Source organism: Sceloporus occidentalis, unplaced genomic scaffold, assembly GCF_023333645.1.
Source record: "Sceloporus occidentalis isolate IW3139 unplaced genomic scaffold, rSceOcc1.0.p SCAF_17, whole genome shotgun sequence".
Taxonomy (NCBI): domain Eukaryota; kingdom Metazoa; phylum Chordata; class Lepidosauria; order Squamata; family Phrynosomatidae; genus Sceloporus; species Sceloporus occidentalis.
This window is the reverse complement of record NW_028316997.1, coordinates 9,513,106-9,535,294: the sequence shown is the minus strand read 5'-3', so window position 1 is coordinate 9,535,294 and position 22,189 is coordinate 9,513,106. Positions and strand designations below refer to the sequence as shown.

Below are 22,189 nucleotides of genomic sequence, written 5' to 3'. Positions count from 1 at the left end.
TATACAAATGAAAATAGATAAAGGGAAGAAGAATCAAAAGGAACCTGCGCCCATTGGACTTGTTTTAATGATCCTGTAAGCAAGTGTTCAGTCGTCTACTCAAGTTACTGTAGACGATTCAGCTAAACAATTGCCAAGAATCCCTATACATGTATAATCTGCAACTACTTAAAAGTTGATCAATATAGAAGCCAGTAAAACAATAAAAATTTATCTTTAACTACGTTTAGAAAAGACTGTATTCCAGTGGTTAAAGGTAGCTACTTAGAGAAACATTAATCAAGGCTTACTATTTAAGTGTCATCTCATTTTTTTTTTACACTTTCACAGGAAAGCAGACTTTGTTCTCCATTACAATGAAGATTCTCACTTATATTTGGATGTATCGTAGACTCTTATTGATTATTTTAACTCCACTGTGTTTGCTGCCTGTACCTCTAATTATACAAACAAAAGTAAGTCAACTTATTTTATGATTACAATACTTAATCTAGCATTTTGTGATATAATCATAATTGCAAACTAAATAATTGTAAATTAAAAGCAAAAATTCATTTAAGGACATATAAACAACTATTTAGTGACTTTGCTTAATACGTATGTAATGAAGTTTTTTTCGAAGTTATGGATACAGACATTTTCTAGAGAAATAAAATATAAAAGTATTTTCAAGTCTGAACAGAATGAAAAAAATATACTTAACTTAGCATGTACTGACATTCGAATACAGTTTCTGTTGGAAAACAGTAGACAATTGTAAGCTATTCCTACAGATTCAAGGACATCTGTATATTGTACAGCTCCCCCCTTACCTTATGTGATGCAATACTTGTTATGTCCTGTTTACCCATTGCTGCTGCATATGATGGTGCTATATAAAACATTTATAATATTAATACTGAAAAGAGGGAAGGGATTAAAATGTAAGAAGGGTAAATGACTGTTCATAGATGATACGTTAGATAAATATATTCCTGATTACCATAGGGTGCACCTAGCTACAGCCAGTGTTATATTGTGTGTGGTTTAGAAATATCTATATATTAAACTTTTAATATTTTAGATAAAAATAAAATTTTAGATCCTCTTCTAACAACAATCAGAATTTTTGGTTATATTCTAGTGATGTTCCAGAGCCAATTTGCTTTGTTTCTTAATTCAACACAACCCAAGTCAAATAATATATAATAAGATGCATTGATACCAGTGTTAATCTCATGTATCTTGCCAAATAACAGATAGTGTTTGCCAAAAGAATAAAAACATGTATTTTTCCCTCATTTTCATCAGTGCATTAAGCTGATTCAGTGTCAGCAAGAATGATCATATTTCTAAAACACAGTAAGAATTTTACTGCGCCTGGCACACTGGTGCAATGGGCGTTTTGTATAACTTCCTACTTAGCACCCGAGAGTGCTCATATATATATATATATAATATTATGATAATAAACAAGCAAGATAATTTAAGTATAATGAATCATTAACTGAACACTGAAGATTATTGTTTTATTTTCAATAGCGTTTCATGACAAACTAATAAAACTATTCATTGCTTATGTATTGGCTTACATTCATACCTTTTCTTGTTTTTCTATGATCCCAGGAAGCAGAATGTGCATACGTTTTGTTCGTAGTTGCTATTTTCTGGCTTTCAGAAGCTTTGCCTCTTTCTGTGACAGCTTTTATACCCGCTTTGATGTTTCCATTGTTTGGCATTCTACCATCTAAAACAGTAAGTACACATCGAACATCGAATCCAGTTGATTTTCAATGTTGCTAAGTTGCTATTGCTGATATTCATTTAGTTCAGGGAAGTATTTCTATGTGAAACTCACATAATAGTTCCAAAGAAATGTTTTTGGCTTTTATGGAAGATTTTTTTTTTAAACTGGAAGTGTTGTTTACAATATCTAACAAATGTACCATTCAATAAGAGAAAGTCCCTACGTGTTACTTCTCGCTTTTTTAAACCATGATTTTAAAATGAATGAATGAACATGCTGAAGCTAGGGTTTACAAAACTTGCGGCCTGTTTGTAGAGCTTGAGGGTTGGTGTGGTACAGCTCTGGTCCAGAAATTCTAGATAAGTGAGTACCATACTTACAGTAAAGAAAAGAAAAAAAAAAAGGACAAAAGTATTACAAGTCTAGTCTATAGGCAAACCCACTTACCTCACACTGAGTGCCTAAAGTGGTCCGCTAGGTACATGTATAATCAGTTATATTGCTAATTCCCTCCAATTATGTGTTGTTTTAGTATCATCATAAATACATCTTTACATAAAAATGGGTCCCAGCCTGGTTCCCACCACTCAGGGGTGGACTGACAACCTTCAGCCCAGAGATGTGAAGAACAAGAAAATGCCCTAATTATATAGTGGCTCAAAACCAGACAACATACTTAATTCCCAATATACAGGCACCAAATGAGGCCGTGAAGAAAATCAATTAAAGGGACACAGGAAGGTCCCAAAGTGGAAATAATGCCAATTAGTCTTTCAACTCTACACCCCACAATGTCAAACAAATGAAAAAAATACAAGCCAGCGGCAGAGGCCAAAATTCCTGAAATCCTGGTAGCGTGCAAGGAAACTGTCCCATTGCCCCACCTTGCCATCATTTTCTTGATGCTATTTTCAACCTAAGCCAGAGCAGTGCCACCAGCCACCATCTCCTCGCCATCATCCATCTTCTGAAATTGGGATATGACATTATATCCCAGCTTTCTGCCTCACGTGAATATGCAGCACTGCGTAAAAGTAAAGTACAAAGTAAAGTACAAAGTACAAAAGTAAAGTCACAATGACTGTGCTGACTTGGCACTGTCCTCCATAGATGTAATGGGCTGGTAGGGGTGATCAGTGAGCTTCCTTTTAACCAGCTCATTGAGAAGTGGTGCCCAAAAGGGTGAAGAGCTGCTGCCCCCATTGGACCTTAAAATAGCTCTGTTAATACAGGCACATATCCCGGGGTGGAGTGGAGATGAGTACTTTACCAGGGCTGTCACCAGTGACATATGTGTGGCCAAAGGCTGGAGAGAGACCCCATGTAGCATTTGTATGCTCATGTAGCATATGGCTAGGCATATCCAGTCAGGAGCCACACACTGCAACAGAACAGCTGATCGGGTGTCTATGGAGCAATATTGTGGCCTGTGTATCAGCTTTAAATTAATGAATTATGGTAGCACTAACCTCTTTTGAGAAGCTGGTATCACATATCTCTTATAGTGTTTGTAAGGGTTTAATAGCGTGTGAGATCAGATAATAGACAAGTAGAGGGATAAAGGGGACAAGCAAGACTTTATTAAGAAGAAGAATATGAAGAATATGAAGGGCTTCAGCTTTACCCATAGAGAGTATTATTATAGGATTTGTTTATTTTTATACATCACATGATTTATTTATTTTTTAAATTTCAGATCGCATCTACATATTTCAAAGATTTCCATCTATTGCTGACTGGTGTTATTTGTTTGGCAACCTCAATAGAAAAATGGAATTTGCACAAAAGGATTGCTCTAAAGATGGTCATGTTAGTTGGGGTGAATCCAGGATGGTAAGTTATAGTAACACTAAATGAGTAGAAGCACAGTAAAATCACAGCGGCATGAGCACAGCAGGCGAGTAAAAATGCCAAGATAATAAGCATTGTTGCAGAAGGTGGTGAGTGTACAGAACTAATTGTGTCAAAAGTAAAAGTTAAATGTTTTTTAATGAACCAATATACTTGCTAGCCAAATAGTCCCCAATGACCACTAACTGTCCAGATTTTAGATTTACCCCTATCTTAACCATTAGGTAAATCAGCCATATATTGATTTCACAGAATGCTGCTTGACATATAATTTGCCTGAGAGGCTAATTGCTTTTTGTTTAAAAATAAGGATTCTTATATATATTCTGGAAGGGGTCTACAGCCATCCTCTTTGGTGAACAGATCCCATTTTGATGTTTGTATGACAGAAGAATCCAATGTGTAATCCAAGCTCTTATTAACAGCAAAAAAAAAATCCTGTTAAAATCCAACACATGCAATTCTGTGTATTTACAAATGTCCCGGTTATATGCAAACACTCTGGCTGTCAGATTGTAAAATAAGAACAAAAGTCTTTAGCCAAAATGGATGCATTTTATTAGGACAACAGAAAAAGATGTAAAGTTACAAACGTCGTCAGGAACACAGAGATCTTTTTTCCATATGGAAAAGACGTCCGAGGTTCTGAAAACCTATATAACCTTACAGCTTTTTTGGTGCTGGCCCAATTACAGTTATCAACTTGGACTCTAGACTCCTTTTTCTTTCTCCATTTTAGGCATTTAAATAGCAGCACTTTACTGTTTTTTGTTCTATGACCCATTACATGCTAATTTCTATATCGTTTGCAGGCTTATGCTGGGATTCATGTTCAGTACAGCCTTTCTGTCCATGTGGCTTAGCAACACCTCCACTGCTGCCATGGTGATGCCAATAGTTGAAGCAGTAGCACAGCAAATCATTAATGCAGAAGCAGAAGTTGATGCCATGCAACTCAGTTCATCGGGTGGCATTAACAATGAAGCATTAGAACTCGATGGTACATATCATTTCCTATTCGGCTACAAATCAGTCTAATTAGCTGCACATTATATAGAAGCCTTCTTCTGCCTATTTTTTCTGATTCTCTGTAGAGGGCTGGTGATATGATCATATAGCATTTTGACCCTGGTAAAAAATAAGAAATTATAAATGTAAGCAGACATTAGAAGTTTCAAACAAGAAGTTTTGAAAAGAACATTTAGTACTTTTGAGTTTATTTCTTTTTGTTACATGGTTTTAAACATTTGAGGACATCCAGATGCATTGTAATGTTATTTGCTAAAAGAGCAAAACTAAAGTACTGGGTTTGATGAACAATCACCCTGTTTTTCCCTGTTATAGACAGTTACTAAAAATGGGGTAAATAACAACAGGGAATACAATTAAATGGTGTGAAAAAATGTTTATGATTTTTTATCTTTTGTGTTAATAACTTACAGAACACAGCGCTGAAACTGATACAAATTATGTTTCTGAGAAATCCGTCAATGGGTAAGGACCACAGTTCCATAAACCTTAGTTTTAATGAACTAAAAATGGATATTTATGTAACTTATTTCTTTCAGATACAGTAATGGAGCTGTGACTGTATGGGACACTGAAAAAGATGTGGTATGTTTCATATTTCATTGTTACTGTCAACACCGATAGGCACAGTCCTATATGGCAAAAACTTGATGATACTGTTTTTATAGGGACACGCCTGCCATCATATGCACTTTAATGCAAATGACAGCTGAGAATATTTCCAATATGTAATTGCCCCGTTCAACACCTTGGCTATTGGTTGTGCAGAAAATGTGGTCAACCAGAAACATCTCCATGCATGTAATATATTTACCGGCATTCAGCTATAGAACTGGCTTTGTGAACACATGGGTGGGGGATCTAATGCAGGAAAAGATTTCCCATTGATTTTAATAGGAGCGCTTTCTTGCCACCAACTGACAAAATGTTGGACCATGGTGGAGGCATTCTGCTGTAGCCCAGGAGCTGCAGCTTCTATCTAAATATAGGTTAAAGGAGTGCATATGGAAGTAGTGCTTAGGGTGTTCCATGGGGCACTGGAAGGACCCTTTAAGGTATCGAAGCTAAATTGTACTATAATTCACATAGCTATTAAGATTTAGGAGGTTATGTATAAAACAAGCAAGCACAATAAAACAGAGCTCTGGTAATGAATAAGTGTAAAATGATGCTATAAAGTATATAAAAAAGGTCATTTTTTGTGCCAAAAAGACATAGGTTGCTTATCTGTAACATTATACATAGAGGCTCATAGTTCCTTTTATACATACCTTCACATATAACTCATACAATATTTTGCATGTAACGTGTTATTCAGTAATTCAGTATAAGGCAAAGACAAACCAACACTTGCATTTTTAGTTCAGACCTACGGAAAATGGCATTCCTACTATCACTATTGCGCTATCATTAATAATTTAAGGTTTACTTAGTGAGTTGCAAGGATGGAAAGGTTTCTTGAAAATTCAGTTTAGCAGTTACCTTTATTGACAGCAGAGAGGGTTTTGAATCCCGTATTTGAAACCATCGAAAATCACACCTAAACTGCCTAAAAAGATTTAAACAAACAGATGATTCCTCCTGCAAAACTGTGGTAAAAAATGAGACATGTGAACATGTAGTTAAGAGATCTTCCATTATAAGTGATATGCTAAGCATAAGCCTATTTGTGGTCATTGCAAATAAAACTTCAGCCTCTTTTGCAGAGAAACCTGCCAGGTATCAATCTGCCCTTTTGTGAATAAGTCATAAGTGTAAAATACACCTTATAAATCTTAAACAAATTTGAATGTAGTGATACGGTGGGGGTATGCTTTATAATGCTCTTTTTCCAAAAGATAAAGTTTTATGTTTGACATACAAATTATGTATAAAACTGCATCCATATGTTTATTCCTGTTAAAAGATATATACGGTATATATATATTTTATTATTATTATTATTATTATTATTTATTTTCTCGTCTCTGCAAATCTGGTTAGAACAAACTGTGTAGAGTAAAGATATCATTTCTGTTTGAAAATAAATGCTCCCTTACTATATATATATATTATAACTGCAATAAATATATACGGTATAAAAGGAATACTAATGTTAATATTAATGCTACAAGCACCTTTATCTTGAGGAATTCAAAGTAAAGGATGCCAACTGTAACCTGGCTCAAGCCATGCAAAGCTAGAAAACTACCATTAAGGCACATTTTGTCTATGCACCTATATAGCTGTCTGGATATTAACTGTGAATAATATAAAGACAGGTGGTCAGAGATTTGTAGCTCAGCAAATTCATCTAATTTTGTTTTTTTTAAATAATTATTTGCCTCACTAAATATTTTTTAGATTATTAGTAATCATGAGTAATAGAAAATAAATTATAGATCTATTGATTATATTATATTTTTTTTCCAAAATAGACAATGGAAGAAGAATTTCCAAGTGAGGTCAACAATCAAATTGACAAAAAAGAGATTGAAGAGGTAAGAAATAACACATTTAAATCTCCAAATTCTGTATACTCTTGCTATGCATTAGCAATGTTATTATATTGTATTATGTTCATATGGGTGTACAAAAAAGACTAGAGTTAATATAATGAAAAGGGTTGAAAATTGTACAAAACACGGTTTAGAAATGTATAGGCCATAATAAATATTTTATTACACATTGTTAACCAGTCTCAACTTAATGTTGTAATACAGCATGCTTTCTATGAGCACTTCTTTAGCTCCAAAAAAACCCCAAACAGATAAAACTATTTTTTTATAATAAATTAGGTTAATAAGGCAGATGATATAACACCAAAGCATTGGTATACATTATTTTTAACTTGCTGCCACATTGCAGACATTACCACTCCGGTCATTATTTATGCTGTTTATCAAACCTTTCTTTAATCAGTTATAACCAGTAATGTTTGTTGTCAGCTGTTTCCATAGTTCCAACACTACATCTACCATATATGTCTAAATGGGAAATTACCTTTAACCTTTGAAATTACAAAGGTTCTGATGCTCTTTCTAGCCATGTCAGACGTTTCTTGTGTATAGAACAAGTACCACAGGCCAAACAATTCTGCTCTACATGCACAAACTTAGTTTTAAAGATTTTCTTCTTAACCTGCTAGAAGGGTATTCCCCACATCCTGGTACTCACCATACATTTTATATTGGGTGCTATACTCAGCTTGCATAGATAAGAGAACATATAAAGGAAGGAACATGTGGGCGAACACAAGTTCACTAACACCCTACCTGTTTAATAATTATTACTACACAGGTTAATGACAGCTTAGGGTGTCGTTGACATTAATGAACTTACAGCCCAGGTTATCTCAGTGTCTTTATCATACAATACATTAAAAGCAACATGCAATATTATTAGAACAAAGAGTTAATACTTAACTAGGCATAAAAAAAGTGTATTGTTTGTATTGATTAATATCAATTGTACTTCTTTATATTTCTGTTTTAAGTCAATAAAAAATTGATTAAAATTGAACTCATTTCACAGTTTTAGATAGTTTTCCTATCGAGCAGGTTTCTTTTGCACGTTGATGCCTGCTTTACACTACAATACTCCTAATGCTTTTAAGAGCTTGGCAAATGTTACAGGTGGTGGGATATATTCACTAAATAGTATGTTTCTAACAATGCCAAGAGGTGCTAAAAGTATAGGCAGGTACATTAAATTCAGTTTTGTTCTCCTCTTGTAGAGTGTCCTATAAGTGGCATTTAACAAACAAAATTGAAAAGATGTATTTATTTCATTACATGAGGGACTCCGGATAAAACAAATGCTTTCTCTCACAGCCAGGCAATGTTTCAAACATATAAGGGCAATTTTCCATACATATTATTCATTCCCTTTCCAACAAAAAACTAAATATTCATATATTGTTTTAACACCTAAAATATGAGGCACTAAACTATACTTTAATGCGACTTTACTGGTTCAAATGCTAAAGCTTATGTGGTAAAAGAAAAGTAACAAAAATGTGCTATAAATATTTACCGAGCATTAAAGACATTAACAGTTTACTTTTGGATGTGCCTAGTGCCTCAAAGGGATAGAACTCAAAACGAAAAATATTATTTATTTGTTTTGTTGGTTTTGTTAATCAGAGTTGCTTTTTTATTCCAAGTATTATGCATATGTCTATGTGCTGCCCTTTAGGTATTTATAGTGATGTTTGCTGCCTCAAAATGAAAGCAGCATTTCTACCTAATTTTGTGCATGTAGGCAGTGGAAAATTAGTAATGGAGCTTAGACCTTTTGGACCTATTCAATTCATGTTGTGAGTCACGGAACAGATAACTAGGGGAGATCATGGCTATCAGCATAGCAAAGAGAGAGGAAAGAGACACCAGGCTTAGATATTAGGTAGAAAAATCAGCAGAGAAAGTACCTGATATCATATCAGAGCATCACTGGTATATTGCAGTTAAAGTCCCTGTTAGAAAACTGTTTTTGACCGTTTCACAATGATTTTGACAAGGATGGCCATTAGAGTCATTTGCTTCACCCCGTTAGTGAGCCACTGAAAAATAATGTTTGTGTTTGGTTATTCAGACCAGAGATTTTGAACTTCCAACCTCCACTGCCATGTCCCCAAGTCGACTTCCACCCTAGCATGACCAATGTAAACAAAATGCCATCTAAATGCTCTCCTGAGTGCTTTGCAGATATTGACATGCTGGCCCCACGTATACATCATTTAGGTCATTAACCTTACTTTATCATACATTCCTGTATCTGTTAGAACAGCTCCTGTGGGGAGGTAAAACAAGTTGAAAATTTACAAGCATTATTTTTTTAATTATGTTTTATGATTATTAGTTGATAATGTGGGTTCGCTAACATGTTATCTAATAACATTGATTATAATGTGCTTCCTTTAGCAATGTATGTTGACATAACAGTGTGTGTCAATGAAAATTGATAATCTCACAGCTCTTTATGTAATCTTCTTTATGCGTGACCTGCAGATATTATTTTAGTCTTTGTTATATAGTTAATGATGCACTAGAAGTTACAAGGTATATTGACCTTTTGACATCCCATTTTCATTGTTCACATAGCTTACTGTTTACATGTATTTATAATTTCAGAAAGCATAATTACAGAGCATTCCTGCTTCATTTTATTGCAGTTATATTTTTGTATCATAATGAACTTTAGTGCATTATTCTTATCTACTTTTAATTAAAAAAAATATTTAAGATTCCCTACAATTTATTTAAGAAGGATGACACACATCACCTTTGATTTATGCTCCTCTGGGCTTTTTCTACTTTTTTTAAATGGTAGATTATCTAAAAGATTATCTAAAATTTTATATTTTTTACACACAGTTAAATGCTATGCCGCCTGGGTTTTATATGCAAGATGTGTGAAAATGTGATTGCATATATTATAACAATAATCCTTTAATTATAAAGTATGGGGGGGGCATATTTTTAATTGCCACCCTACCTGTTAAATCTTGCATTGCATATTACACTACTGATAGTGTGGTAGTATTGCACAATAAAAAACTTAGATTTACTTTAATAATATCAAATGCATACTTTTTGTTTGGCAATAGACCTTCTTTATGGTATCCAATATGTTATATGAAAGTTTATGACCTTTATTATTCACTTTTTTTTGTGCTGTTAGACAGGAGGGTAATAATCTGAGCATGCTGGATTCTGTTCTAAAAACATAATTATTTTTATGGTACTAGTAATTGATAACACAAGGTCAATAACATACAAGGCATTAAACAATAAAGATTTTGTTTTGTTATCTTTGTAACCCTGCTATGATAAAGTGGTAAGTGTCACTGAAACTGACGAATGGGCAAGGGTTCACCTTCTGATATCGTATTACTTAAGGGGGCAAATGTTTTGATGTACCCGTAAAAGAGTAATACACATACAAATATAAATGTATCTCCACAGTTTGAGATAAAGTATGCTGTAGAAGAAAAATGGAAAAGACCATGGAAAAAATGTGCTCTCCCTTCAATGTAAAATAACAATAAACCATGTACTCAGAATACCATATAAAACTAAGATAAACAACACGTATACCCCTTTTGGTTTACAATCTGAATTAAAAGCCTTGTAGGGCTTGTAATAGGTTAAAGAAAATGTATTGGTAGTTCACTAACAGCAAGAGAACTTATTATTATAAACATATGTGAATGTCTTTTCCATCAGGAACCACCAGCATCAACAGAAAACAGATATAGAAATAAAAAGGATCACATGATGTGCAAGACAATGTGCTTGTGCATTGCATATTCATCTACAATAGGAGGACTGACCACTATTACTGGGACTTCAACCAACCTGATTTTTGCCGAGCAGTTTCAAACGTGAGTATAGTTCACAGTCTCAAAAAGTAATAAGTAATCAAAAAAAAATTTGTATTTTAGTAAAAAAAATGAATACATCCAACAAATGCATTGCTTATTAATTTATTTCATGACGTTGAGCATACCTACTATTATAATAATATTGTATTATATTGTAATAATATAATAATAGGTATAATATTGTATTATTTTCAGAACCCGTTGTCAATTAAAACCAACCGTTTTAAATGAATCTATATTTAACCTTAGGAAAACAAAGTAGATTTGTTTCTTAGAATTACAGAGGACTCGTTTTTAATATTGCTATGAAAACTAGAGTTATACTGAGCAATACTAACATTTTGATTAAATATTAACATGTATTTCACTTCAGGAGGTACCCAAAGAGCACAGAAATTAATTTTGGAACCTGGTTCTTGCTGTGCATCCCAATCAGCGTCATTCTTCTCATTTTGTCATGGATCTGGCTGCAATGGCTTTTCCTTGGATTCAAGTATGTTTAACATTCTGTTCTTAAACATAAGATTAATTAACTTAAGACTGTTGGAAAAATATGTCGAAATAGAAAATGGTTTATATTATATATTATCTACTATATATATTTCCTATCCTTTGAATTTCAGTTTTCAAGAAATGTTTAAATGCGGCAAAGTAAAGACACCACGTGAAATAGCTTCAGCAAAAGTGATTAAAGATGAATACAAAAGACTTGGTCCTATTAGGTAAAAATATTGTAATTCTTTTAATACTGTTGAATGTACACATCATGTATGCAAAAACAATAAGGTGAACTTTCTATTATAGCTATCAAGAAATAATGACCCTGATTCTGTTTGTTCTAATGGCCTTGTTGTGGTTTACAAGAGACCCTGGTTTTATTCCTGGATGGTCCACTCTCTTTCCTGAGTAAGTAGATACTTCATATATCCAATAAGTCATAATATATTTGGCTTACATAACAACACATTGTTCTTCATTTCCCAAACTATAGTGGCATGGATACCATATTGAGTGATGTTGTAATATGGAATTTGGTGTGGCTTAATATTTGGCTTCTTCCAGCAAATCTATGCTTGCACTATCCTAGTTATAATATTTCTTTGCAAAAGTAGAATGTTTCGAGTGAAAGGAGGGGCATCTTTAGTATAAATTCATTACGCAACAAATATTCCTGCATAAAGTATGGATGAAATGGCTGCAGGACTTTATTCCGAAATGCACAAATAAAATGCTTTTATAAAGCATTTCATTTTTACACGCGGTTGTGCTCCATAAATATCCTTGTAAGTTGGTTAAGCTACAACATTCCCAGTTATAGCTAGTGTGGATACAGCTACAATAATCACACTGTCCCCTTAATCATTAATACCTATAACAGATTATATTGGAGACTTGTTGTTCTTCCTGAAAATATTTAAGTGAAACATGGTTGACCTAAGCATGGCCCATTCTCAGAAAAAGCTAGCCAAAGGAAACCAGCCCATTTGACAAATTAGTTCCACTTGGGATCAATATGTACAAAAGTAAGTAAAACATATTAGCAGGGAGTTCATCTTTGTGGTGGATTACGAGGAACCAAAACAAATGCATTAAACATTTTTCAACATAACCATAATTTACAGTTAGGTCCATAAATATTTGGACAGTGACACCGTTTTCATATTTTCTATATGCCATCACAATGGATTTGAAATTAATCAATTAAGATGTTATTGAGGTACAGGACTTTAATTTGTATCCAAATTGGATGAATGGTGTAGTAATGACAACACTTATTATATGTAGTCCCCTACTTTTCATGGGACCAAAAGTAATTGAACTATTCGCTGAGATGCATGTTTCAGGGCTGTTCCCTCATCATTTTATTAACACCTAAGAAGTTAAAATGTCTGGAGTTGATTCCAAAGGTGGAATTTGCATTTGGAAGTTGTTGAACTCTCAATATGAGAGAGAGTCAGTGGAAGTGAAGTACACTATCACTTTTCCGGAGGGGAGGGAGGTGAGAAACAGATTGCAATAGTTAAATTAGGAGTAGTTAAATCAATAATTTGGTACATTCTGAAAAAGAGAAACGTATTGGTGAGCTCATCCACATCAAAAGGCCCGAAGCACTCCAGAGGCCAACATTTAGCCATGTCAAGAACACTCTCCAAGAGGTAGACATATAATTGTCTACAAAGTCTACAATCAAGGGAAGACTTCAAGTAAATACAGAGGTTTTAGCACAAGGCGCAAACCACCACTTAGCCCCAAGAATAGGATGGACAGATTAGACTTTGTTAATAAACATATAAAAATGCATACCCAGTGCTGGAACAATATTTCTGGACAGATGAAACTAAGATCAACCTATAGCAGAAAGACTCACGAACAGCAACTTAAGACTGCTTCATTAAAGTTCGGGCCAAGCATCACTAGTGAGGAAACACAGATTTTGGTGATGTCCATGGGTCCCAGACATTAGTCATTGAGTGCAAAGGATTTTCAAACAAGTATTAAGAAAAATTTGTGTGATTATGTTAGTTTGTCCAATTACTTTTGAGCCCCTGAAAATGGGGGAAAGGGTATGAAAATTGCTGTAATTCTTCAGGATTCATATAATATTTTATACTTTTTAAATTCATTGTGGTGGCGTACAGACCCAATATTATAAAAATTGTGGCACTATCCAAGTACTTATGGATCTGACTTTGATTGTAGTTTTAAAACAATATTCTGTGCCTAAACTTAAGTTTTAAAAAAAATGTACAAAATCCTCCCTGATAAGACAATGCAATATATGGCTTTGTATAAAGGAAACATAAGTCAAAATGTAAGGCTCAGTTTAAACATTTATAGAATTACAGTGTTATTGAATATTGCTCATCAGTTGATTTTGCTTTTATAGATACAGCGGATATGCTACTGATTCTACAGCTGCCTTGCTTTTGGGTCTTCTTTTCTTTATCATCCCAGCATATCCCTGGAAGAAGGCGAGTGCAGGAAAAATCAGTTGAGTATATTTTTCCCTTTTCTCATTGTAAGTGCTTCGATGGACCTGACTGTTTATTTGAATGCCCTTGCTAAGCTGCTGGATATCTTTATCTGTGTAAGTCATGATACACAGTGTGCATTATTATTTCTACATGAAATAATATGTACTAATTTGCAAAGAAAAAGGAAAATGATATGTACTCATCCTATTCATTTGAATGATGATTGTCAATCTTTAAGGTGAGAGAACACACATAAACAGCTTATGCCAATACTTTCTGTAGCTATCATAAAATAGCTATTTCCTCTTTTCTGTTATACCTTCCTCTACTTTTAAAGGCTTCAAGCAGAGCCCTCTTTACCTTATATTTGCCCAAATTAGCAATAGTAATGGATAGACTGTCAAAATAAAAACATATACATTGCCCTTACAAATGCTTGCTCATGTACTCACACACACATGCACATTCATGCTTGCCCTTACAAACTTACACTTGCCCTTCCAGATGCACGCTTACTTGCCTTTAGACACACTTCCCCTAACATACAAACACTTTCAAAACATGCACTCTCTCACCACTTTCAAATTATCTCTCCCCCTTATTTTTATCGCTCTTCTTTCCCTTATTGGTTCCAGTGGTAGGAGAGCAAGATTTGTTCCTACATACTTCTGTTTCAGTGCTCCTTGCGGTCCACGTGGCTTCACTTCTGAGCGCTGAGAATATCATATGCCAGTGCTAGGCATCAATTGCCAGCACATAGTGCAAGGGAGTGCTAAGGCAGAGGCCTCCTCAACCTTGTGCTCCCTTCACAAGCGAACCGGCACCTCCAGCAGTGGGCTCCCCCCTGATTAAGGCACCCAAGGAAACTGCTTGGTCATCTGATACTAAGAGCGCCCCTGAGTGAGGCAAAAGTTGTGGGAAGAAGGTAACTTACTATTGATATAAACTTGTTAAAAAGGTGGAGATATGTAGTAGCTAAGGTCATTAGGCAAAACAATGTGTAAAGGTAGAGATCAAAAGCTTCAGTAAGATTTAGTGTTCATGCTTACTATGAAAGTTATAACTAATAATGACATTTATATTTATTATAATTGTATTTTTACAGATAATTTTGACTATGTACCATTAATTACATGGAAGGAATTTCAAGCCTGTATGCCCTGGGACATAGCTATTCTTGTTGGTGGTGGATTTGCCTTGGCAGAAGGCTGTGAGGTAATGATTCTATGAAACTCCCAAATTACGTACTAAGCTGAGGGTAAAGGTAATGGACTGGCCAAGCATGTCTCCAGACCTAAACCTTATTGAGCATCTGTGGGGCATCCTCAAATGGAATGTGGGGGGTAGTAAGGCCTCTAACATCCACCAGCTCCATGATGTGGTCATGGAGGAGTGAAGGAGGACTCCAGTGGCAACCTGTGAAGCTCTGGTGAACTCCATGCCCATGAGGGTTAAGGCAGTGCTGGAAAGTAATGGTGGCCACACAAAATATTGACACTTTGGGCCCAATTTGGACATTTCCACTTAGGGGTGTACTCACTTTTGTTGCCAAGGTTTAGACATTAATGGCTGTATGTTGAGTTATTTTGAGGGGACAGCAAAGTTACACTATTATACAGGCTGTACACTCACTACTTTACATTGTAGCAGAGTGTCATTTCTTCAGTGTTGTCACATGAAAAGATATAATAAAATATGTACAAAAATGTGAGGAGTGTACCCACTTTTGTGAGATACTGTATATTTTATAAAAGCAGAAACATTATGAATCAAAAGTTTAGATGTAATGCAAGAATGTATTTTAACGCTGAGAAGGGGGTAAATTAATGGCATTGCCTCCAAGCTTGGTAAATTAAGCGAGCATAGTGCAGAGATTGGGCTATTTAAAACATAAGACAAGTCCAAGAAAGAAGGTTTGAGGTATTTTTGAATAAAAAAAAACATACTACATGAACCAAATTGTCCATATTTGTCCTAGGCCCCACATTCCTTTTTTTAAGCCCTAACAACAATGGAGGGCCTATACAGCTACTTAATTGGATTATAGAGTAGCACCACCGCTCATGACAAGTAACAGTACACTCCTCAGGGGGCATAAAATAATTTTCGAGGTCACTGTGTCCCCTCAATTGAATAGAGATTTTAACTGTACAGCAGTCTGTTTTTCCTCAGTATGACATTTCTATAATATTTCTAATGACATAGCATTGGTGCACTGCCAAATTTCACAATTAAATATTTGTACATTTGGAATTTGTTACTGTATTTAGACAGGTAGCATCTGTTAAGATTTGCAATTGCGTTTATAACAAGATTAAAAAACAATGTTCAAAAATAGGGACATTTTGTAAGAAATAGTGCAACGCAGTAGGGTATTTTGCACCAGGTGGAAAGCATGCAAAAACAGTTCAGTTCTGTATCTTGCATGGGTTGCCAGCTGGGTGAATGTGTACAGGTAAGACAGAGAACACTCTTGCCTCACCCTTCTATCTTACAATTTCTTGTGCTTTCTCAACAGGATTCAGGACTCTCTTTATGGATTGGTAGTAAGATGACACCACTAGGTTCTCTTCCAATATGGCTTGTCATTCTAATCTCATGCTTAATAGTCACATCAGTAACAGAAGTTGCCAGCAATCCAGCTACCATCACAATATTCTTGCCAATATTGGCACCGCTGGTGAGTAACCGTAACTGTGTAACAGTAAACAATCTGTTTTTTTTTTGTTTGTTTGTTTTTTTTTCAAATTGTTAGTGAAAGTACACTCCGGCCGTCATATGACATAAAATTCAGTGTCCTCATCATATGACATAAAATGCAGAATCCTCTCTATACATTTGGTTTGCGCCCCCCCAGCTAAAAATGTCTCTAAAGGAACTACATCCACTTGATATATGTATACTATAAGCTATAGATATATAGATCTTAGACTTGTACAAATGGACCAAAAAGGATTTGGACAAATGGTCATTTTTGGTCCTTTCATTTTTGGACAACGAATTTTGTTTTCTGCCATTTCAGAGAGCATTTTACATTCGGAAAAGAAATTGGTTGTCACTCACTCTCATTCACTCTCATGCTTTTTCACACTCACACTCTCATTCACATTCTCTTACACTCTTATTCTCTTTCTCTCACGCTTTCTCTCTGAATGTCTCCCTACTTTCCCAGCCAACCGCTTCTGTGTCCATGTCTCCTTTTTAGATATGAAGATTGTTGGGAGTATAATTGTTAGCTCATACTTAACCTTGCTAGTCAGAAATCTATGGTGTTACAATAAGAGCAACAACATCCTCCCCAAAAAGAGCTTACAGTCTCTTAATTTATTTCACACATTTCATTACATGTCAAATCCAGTTGCTTTAATATATTCACTCTGCTTTACCTTTGCAATAATTTTACCACCTGCACAGCTGAAATACCCTTTACAGTCACACTGCCTGCTTCATCTAGAATACTACATATACAAGTTTCAGGAAAAATACACATTAACACAAAATGCAGTGTTGCTGCATATACAGGTTAATTAAGAAAGTTAATATATGCCTAACTATTTATACCTGTAATATAGCTCACCTCTTTTTAATACTTTGCTTTAATACATTACTCACTCTATAAAGTTTGTTTATATAATATATTCACACATATATGCACACTCTAGCATATATATAAATGACAGTTTATTTTCTTTCTTTCTTTTTCTCTTTCTTTCTTTCTTACTTTCTTTCTTCTCTCTCACCCTTTTTTTCTCACTATCCATTTTTCGTCTCATACTATCACTCTTCTCTCTGTTCCTTCCTCTTCCCCTCTTTTTGTCTCTCTCTCCCCTATTTATTAATCTTGTTTTTCATACTTTTTCCCCTCTCCTCCTTATTTCTCCATTCTATGTTGTGATAGCATTTCTGCTATCCATATCTATCTATTCCTCTCTCTATCCCTTTCTTTCCTTCTTTCTTTCTCTTTCTTTTTTTCCCTTCCCCTTTCCCTCTCTTCCTCTTTTTTTCAGGACCTTTCTGTCTTTTTCTCCTTTTATCCCTACCCCTTTTATTATCCATTCCTCTCTTTCTTTCTCCCTGGGTCACAGCAGAGGAAGTGGGAATGGACAGATATAGTGGGTGAGAGCAGAGGGGGCCAATCAGAGCAGAAAGGGTGAGCCAGAGGGGGGCTGGTCAAAGCAAAGGGACACTGGAGGGGGCAGGCTAGAGCAATTAGACAGAAGGGGCAGCCATAGGAGAGAGAGGCATACTGAGGAGCTCAGTTACTTTACACACTCACACTGGAGTAAATGGCAGGGCTCCAACCACACTTGCCAGCACATGTACAGGAAAAGAAATCCGGAGCACAAACGTGAGCCTTCTCATGCTAGACAGAAAGCCCACCAGCAGTAGAAATAAATGAATGCTTCAGCTGTAAATAATTTGCACCTCAATCTCAAGACATCACAAAAAGGGAGAAAACAGAAAACTCCTGCTTCCTTTAATTTGTTTATATAATAGCTATCATTCCATAGATGTCAAGTTACTAGCTTTGCTAAAGACACGCTTGAGCATTTTTATCAAATTTATCATTGCCCAATGTCCACAAAGAGTTTGCATAAATGCCCTTGTACAATTGAGTATTTTCATCTAACGTGTTGAATGGGTAGATATTATATAGCTCAAGCGTGTCTAATATTTTGTATTTTAGCTGGCAGGTTGTATTAAGAAGATACAATCTGACACGATCAATCAATTTTTTAGGACTTATTCAAAAATATTTAAGAGTTCTTAAATTAGAGATAATTTCCATGATTAAATCATTTAAAATCACATTTTGTTTCCTTTGCAGGCGGAAGCCATAAAAGTAAACCCTCTCTATATACTCATCCCTACAACATTGTGCACCTCGTTTGCATTTGTTCTTCCTGTAGCAAATCCACCAAACGCTATTGTGTTTTCATATGGTCATCTACAAGTTATGGACATGGTGAGTAGTGAAATTAATAATTTTATGTTATATGATGCACACACAGACAAAATGCAAACCAACAGGTAGCTGCCCTTCTTTGTTTTAAGAATTGTACTTCAGAAGCTAGTGAGCTACCCACAATATAAAGTAAAGAGGCTACTTCTAAATCCACTGCATATCCTACCAGCTTGTTTCCTGTTAGATAATATATATTTTTTGTTCTCTTTAGGTAAAAGCTGGTTTGGGCATTAACATCCTAGGAGTTCTTGTGGTTATGCTTGCAATATCAACATGGGCAATTCCAATGTTCAATCTTCAAACCTTCCCTTCATGGGCAACTTCAAACATCACGGCGCCTTAAGACAGACTCAAGAACTATCACCACATAACTACCTAACAATGTATAGCAATTCTGTTAAGTTTCATAACAATATTAGATAAACCAGTCAATATTTAATATGTGAAAATCGCTAAGTGCCATCTTTAAACAAAAAACCAACAGAAAAACGCTTAAGTAAATTTGCTTTTGTTCGATGATATTTAGTGTGTGGCATGCAGATCAAATATGCTGCGAACAGATCATCCCAAGCAACCAGGACAGCTGCATCTTCGAGGAACGGGTGGTTGTCAGGATGATGACACAGGTCTCAGGACATGTACTGTTCATCTACAGTTCTCCTGTTGCTCAGGGCAAATATTTATATGGTTACGCAACTGATAATGCACCTATGATAATTATTTATTTCAATATTTAATTTTTTTGCTTTGTCATCCATATACTTACTTAACTGCATGTGAGTGTTCTGATGGTCTAGCGCAGAACAGGGAGAACTGGGCTTTTGTCAGCATATCTCTGTCTTCCATGATTTCAGCCAATTCACTTCATACTTGTTAGGGGAGTCTTAACTTTGCTTTATTGCCTGGCTAGAGGTGGTGTTTAATGTGCAGGGGTTTATTGCTTTCCATAACAACACCAAGTGAGTCTATAGATATTGTTAATTCCATGTTTTCTCTCGTGTTGCATATTGATTACTATTTATAGAATATTCCGTTATGCACTTCTAAAAATTTATTTCAGACCCTAAAAAAGAGCCGGGTGGTAATCAAACTAAACTGGTTGTGGAATGACACCAAGTTTGCCAAGCATTGTTTTTTTTATTAGGTTGATTGAGCAAAAGTAATACATTTTAGCAGTATATATGCCCTGAAAATGCACTTGAAAATGTCCTGCCAATATGGATTTACGAGAGACTTGCTTACACTTAGACCTACAATTTTATATTTAAAGAGATTTACATCAAAATCTCTTTACATCTAAATCATCTAAGGCTAACCTGTATGTAAAATAATCTTACACATTGAGAGTTCTAAATCTAATTTATATTTTACTATGCAACAATGTTACCTAACAGCTGTGCATAGTTAACTATTTATAGAGGATTTAAAAAATAATAATAATGTACATATATAATTTCAGAGCTCTGTATTCTTTTAATATTTTGAATGAAAGAGTAAATACTTATAGAATGGTAACTGTCCAGATGTAAATACTGTTTTTACCCAATTGTAAATATGTTTGATCTTATATTATTGCTACAATGTTCTAACAAGAGCCAGCTTGTTGTTTGTCAGAATGCAATTTCATATGTATCATTGAAACACGTTATGTAAAAAAATTAAAATAAAATGGTCAGCAAATACACTTGTTTAAAATAATATATGTATTTATGTGTATGTGATGGTGTGTATATCTGAATAAGTGAGCATGTGAGATATACAGTATCTCACAAAAGTAAGTACACCCCTCACATTTTTGTAAATATGTTATTATATCTTTTCACTGAAGAAATGACGCTCTGCTACAATGTAAAGTAGTGAGTGTACAGCCTGTATAACAGTGTAAATATGCTGTCCCCTCATAATAACGCAACACACAGCCATTAATGTCTAAACCTTGGCAACAAAAGTGAGCACACCCCTAAGTGGAAATGTCTAAATTGGGCCCTATTAGCCATTTTTCCTCCCCGGTGTCATGTGACTTGTTAGTGTTACAAGGTCTCAGGTGTGAACGGGGAGCAGGTGTGTTTAATTTGGTGTTATCGCTCTCACACTCTCTCATACTGGTCACTGGAAGTTCAACATGGCACCTCATGGCAAAGAACTCTCTGAAGATCTGAAAAAAAGAATTGTTGCTCTACATAAAGATGGCCTGGGCTATAAGAAGATTGCCAAGACCCTGAAACCGAGCTGCAGCACGGTGAGCAAGTCCTTACAGCGGTTTGCTTAGGACAGGTTCCACTCAGAACAGGCCTCGCCATGGTCGACCAAAGAAGTGGAGTGCACGTGCTCAGCCTCATATCCAGAGGTTGTCTTTGGGAAATAGACTTAGTTGTGCTGCCGGTATTGAGTTCACATATAAAATGAATCTGGCATCTGAATCTATATTTTGCTATTTAATTTTAAAAGTTGTGTCCTTACCTAAAACTATAGCCACACCATTTTTTTTCATTTCCCAAGGATGCACACTGGGAACTACTGGGAATCTGTCTGATGTAAACCCCAAGTTGAACACATTTCCTCAACTTATTATTACTAATAATACAATTCATAGCCATATCCGGTGGGGTAAAAAAGCCCCATCTAAATTCTTTTAACCTTTTCTGCTTTTTAGATTTATGAATGTTTCTTAGTTGCAAATTGTTTCTACGGGACCAGTCTTCCAACTCACTGATTTTAATTCCAACTTTTATGAGTATTTCTTCGTTTCATCCTGCATTGAGGAAATTTCGAAATGTATACTATGTATCTTTTCATTTATTTGTATTCTGTTACTCAAAGCGATTAAACTTTTCTTGGTTTCTTTTAAATTATTTTGTATCTCTTTTATTTGATCTAATTGGATGTTCAGGCCTGCGATGTTCAGATGTGAGTCTCTCACTAGAGTTATCCTGATGTCTTTTGGGTACCTCTTTCCCCTTAGGTCGACCATTTTTCATTACCTCCTCGGTGACAGAATCATCTTTATTCAGGTTGCCTCCCAGGGATGCAAAAGTGATTTTTCTTGTTTGTTGCCATTCCTTTTATCCCTTTTTGTAGTGCTTTTTTGTTCTTGTGTCTTTTTAGCTATCATGTTCAAATAAATACAACCTGGACTGTGGTTTTATTATCTCTTTTGTTCCGACTTTAAAGATTACTTTATATTATGTGAGGGAGAGACTCAACTTTACACATACCACTGTTGCAGGAGAGAACTCCAATGCGCATAATGTGCCCCATATGATCTCAAACATTATCCA

General features: G+C 35.2%; 1 protein-coding gene across 1 annotated transcript; it reads left to right on the top strand.

The window, feature by feature from the left end:
• The first annotated feature begins 356 nt into the window (after positions 1–356).
• On the top strand, positions 357–19,254 carry LOC149302819 (solute carrier family 13 member 1-like). The gene is made up of 16 exons (XM_089481998.1): positions 357–455; positions 1,606–1,734; positions 3,423–3,559; positions 4,390–4,577; positions 5,020–5,071; positions 5,146–5,191; positions 7,024–7,086; positions 10,813–10,970; positions 11,344–11,463; positions 11,594–11,692; positions 11,775–11,876; positions 13,858–13,961; positions 15,051–15,160; positions 16,464–16,625; positions 18,774–18,911; positions 19,123–19,254. Exons 1-16 carry the CDS (start codon positions 357–359, stop codon positions 19,252–19,254), a joined length of 1,839 nt encoding a protein of 612 aa, XP_089338124.1.
• Positions 19,255–22,189: the final 2,935 nt, after the last annotated feature.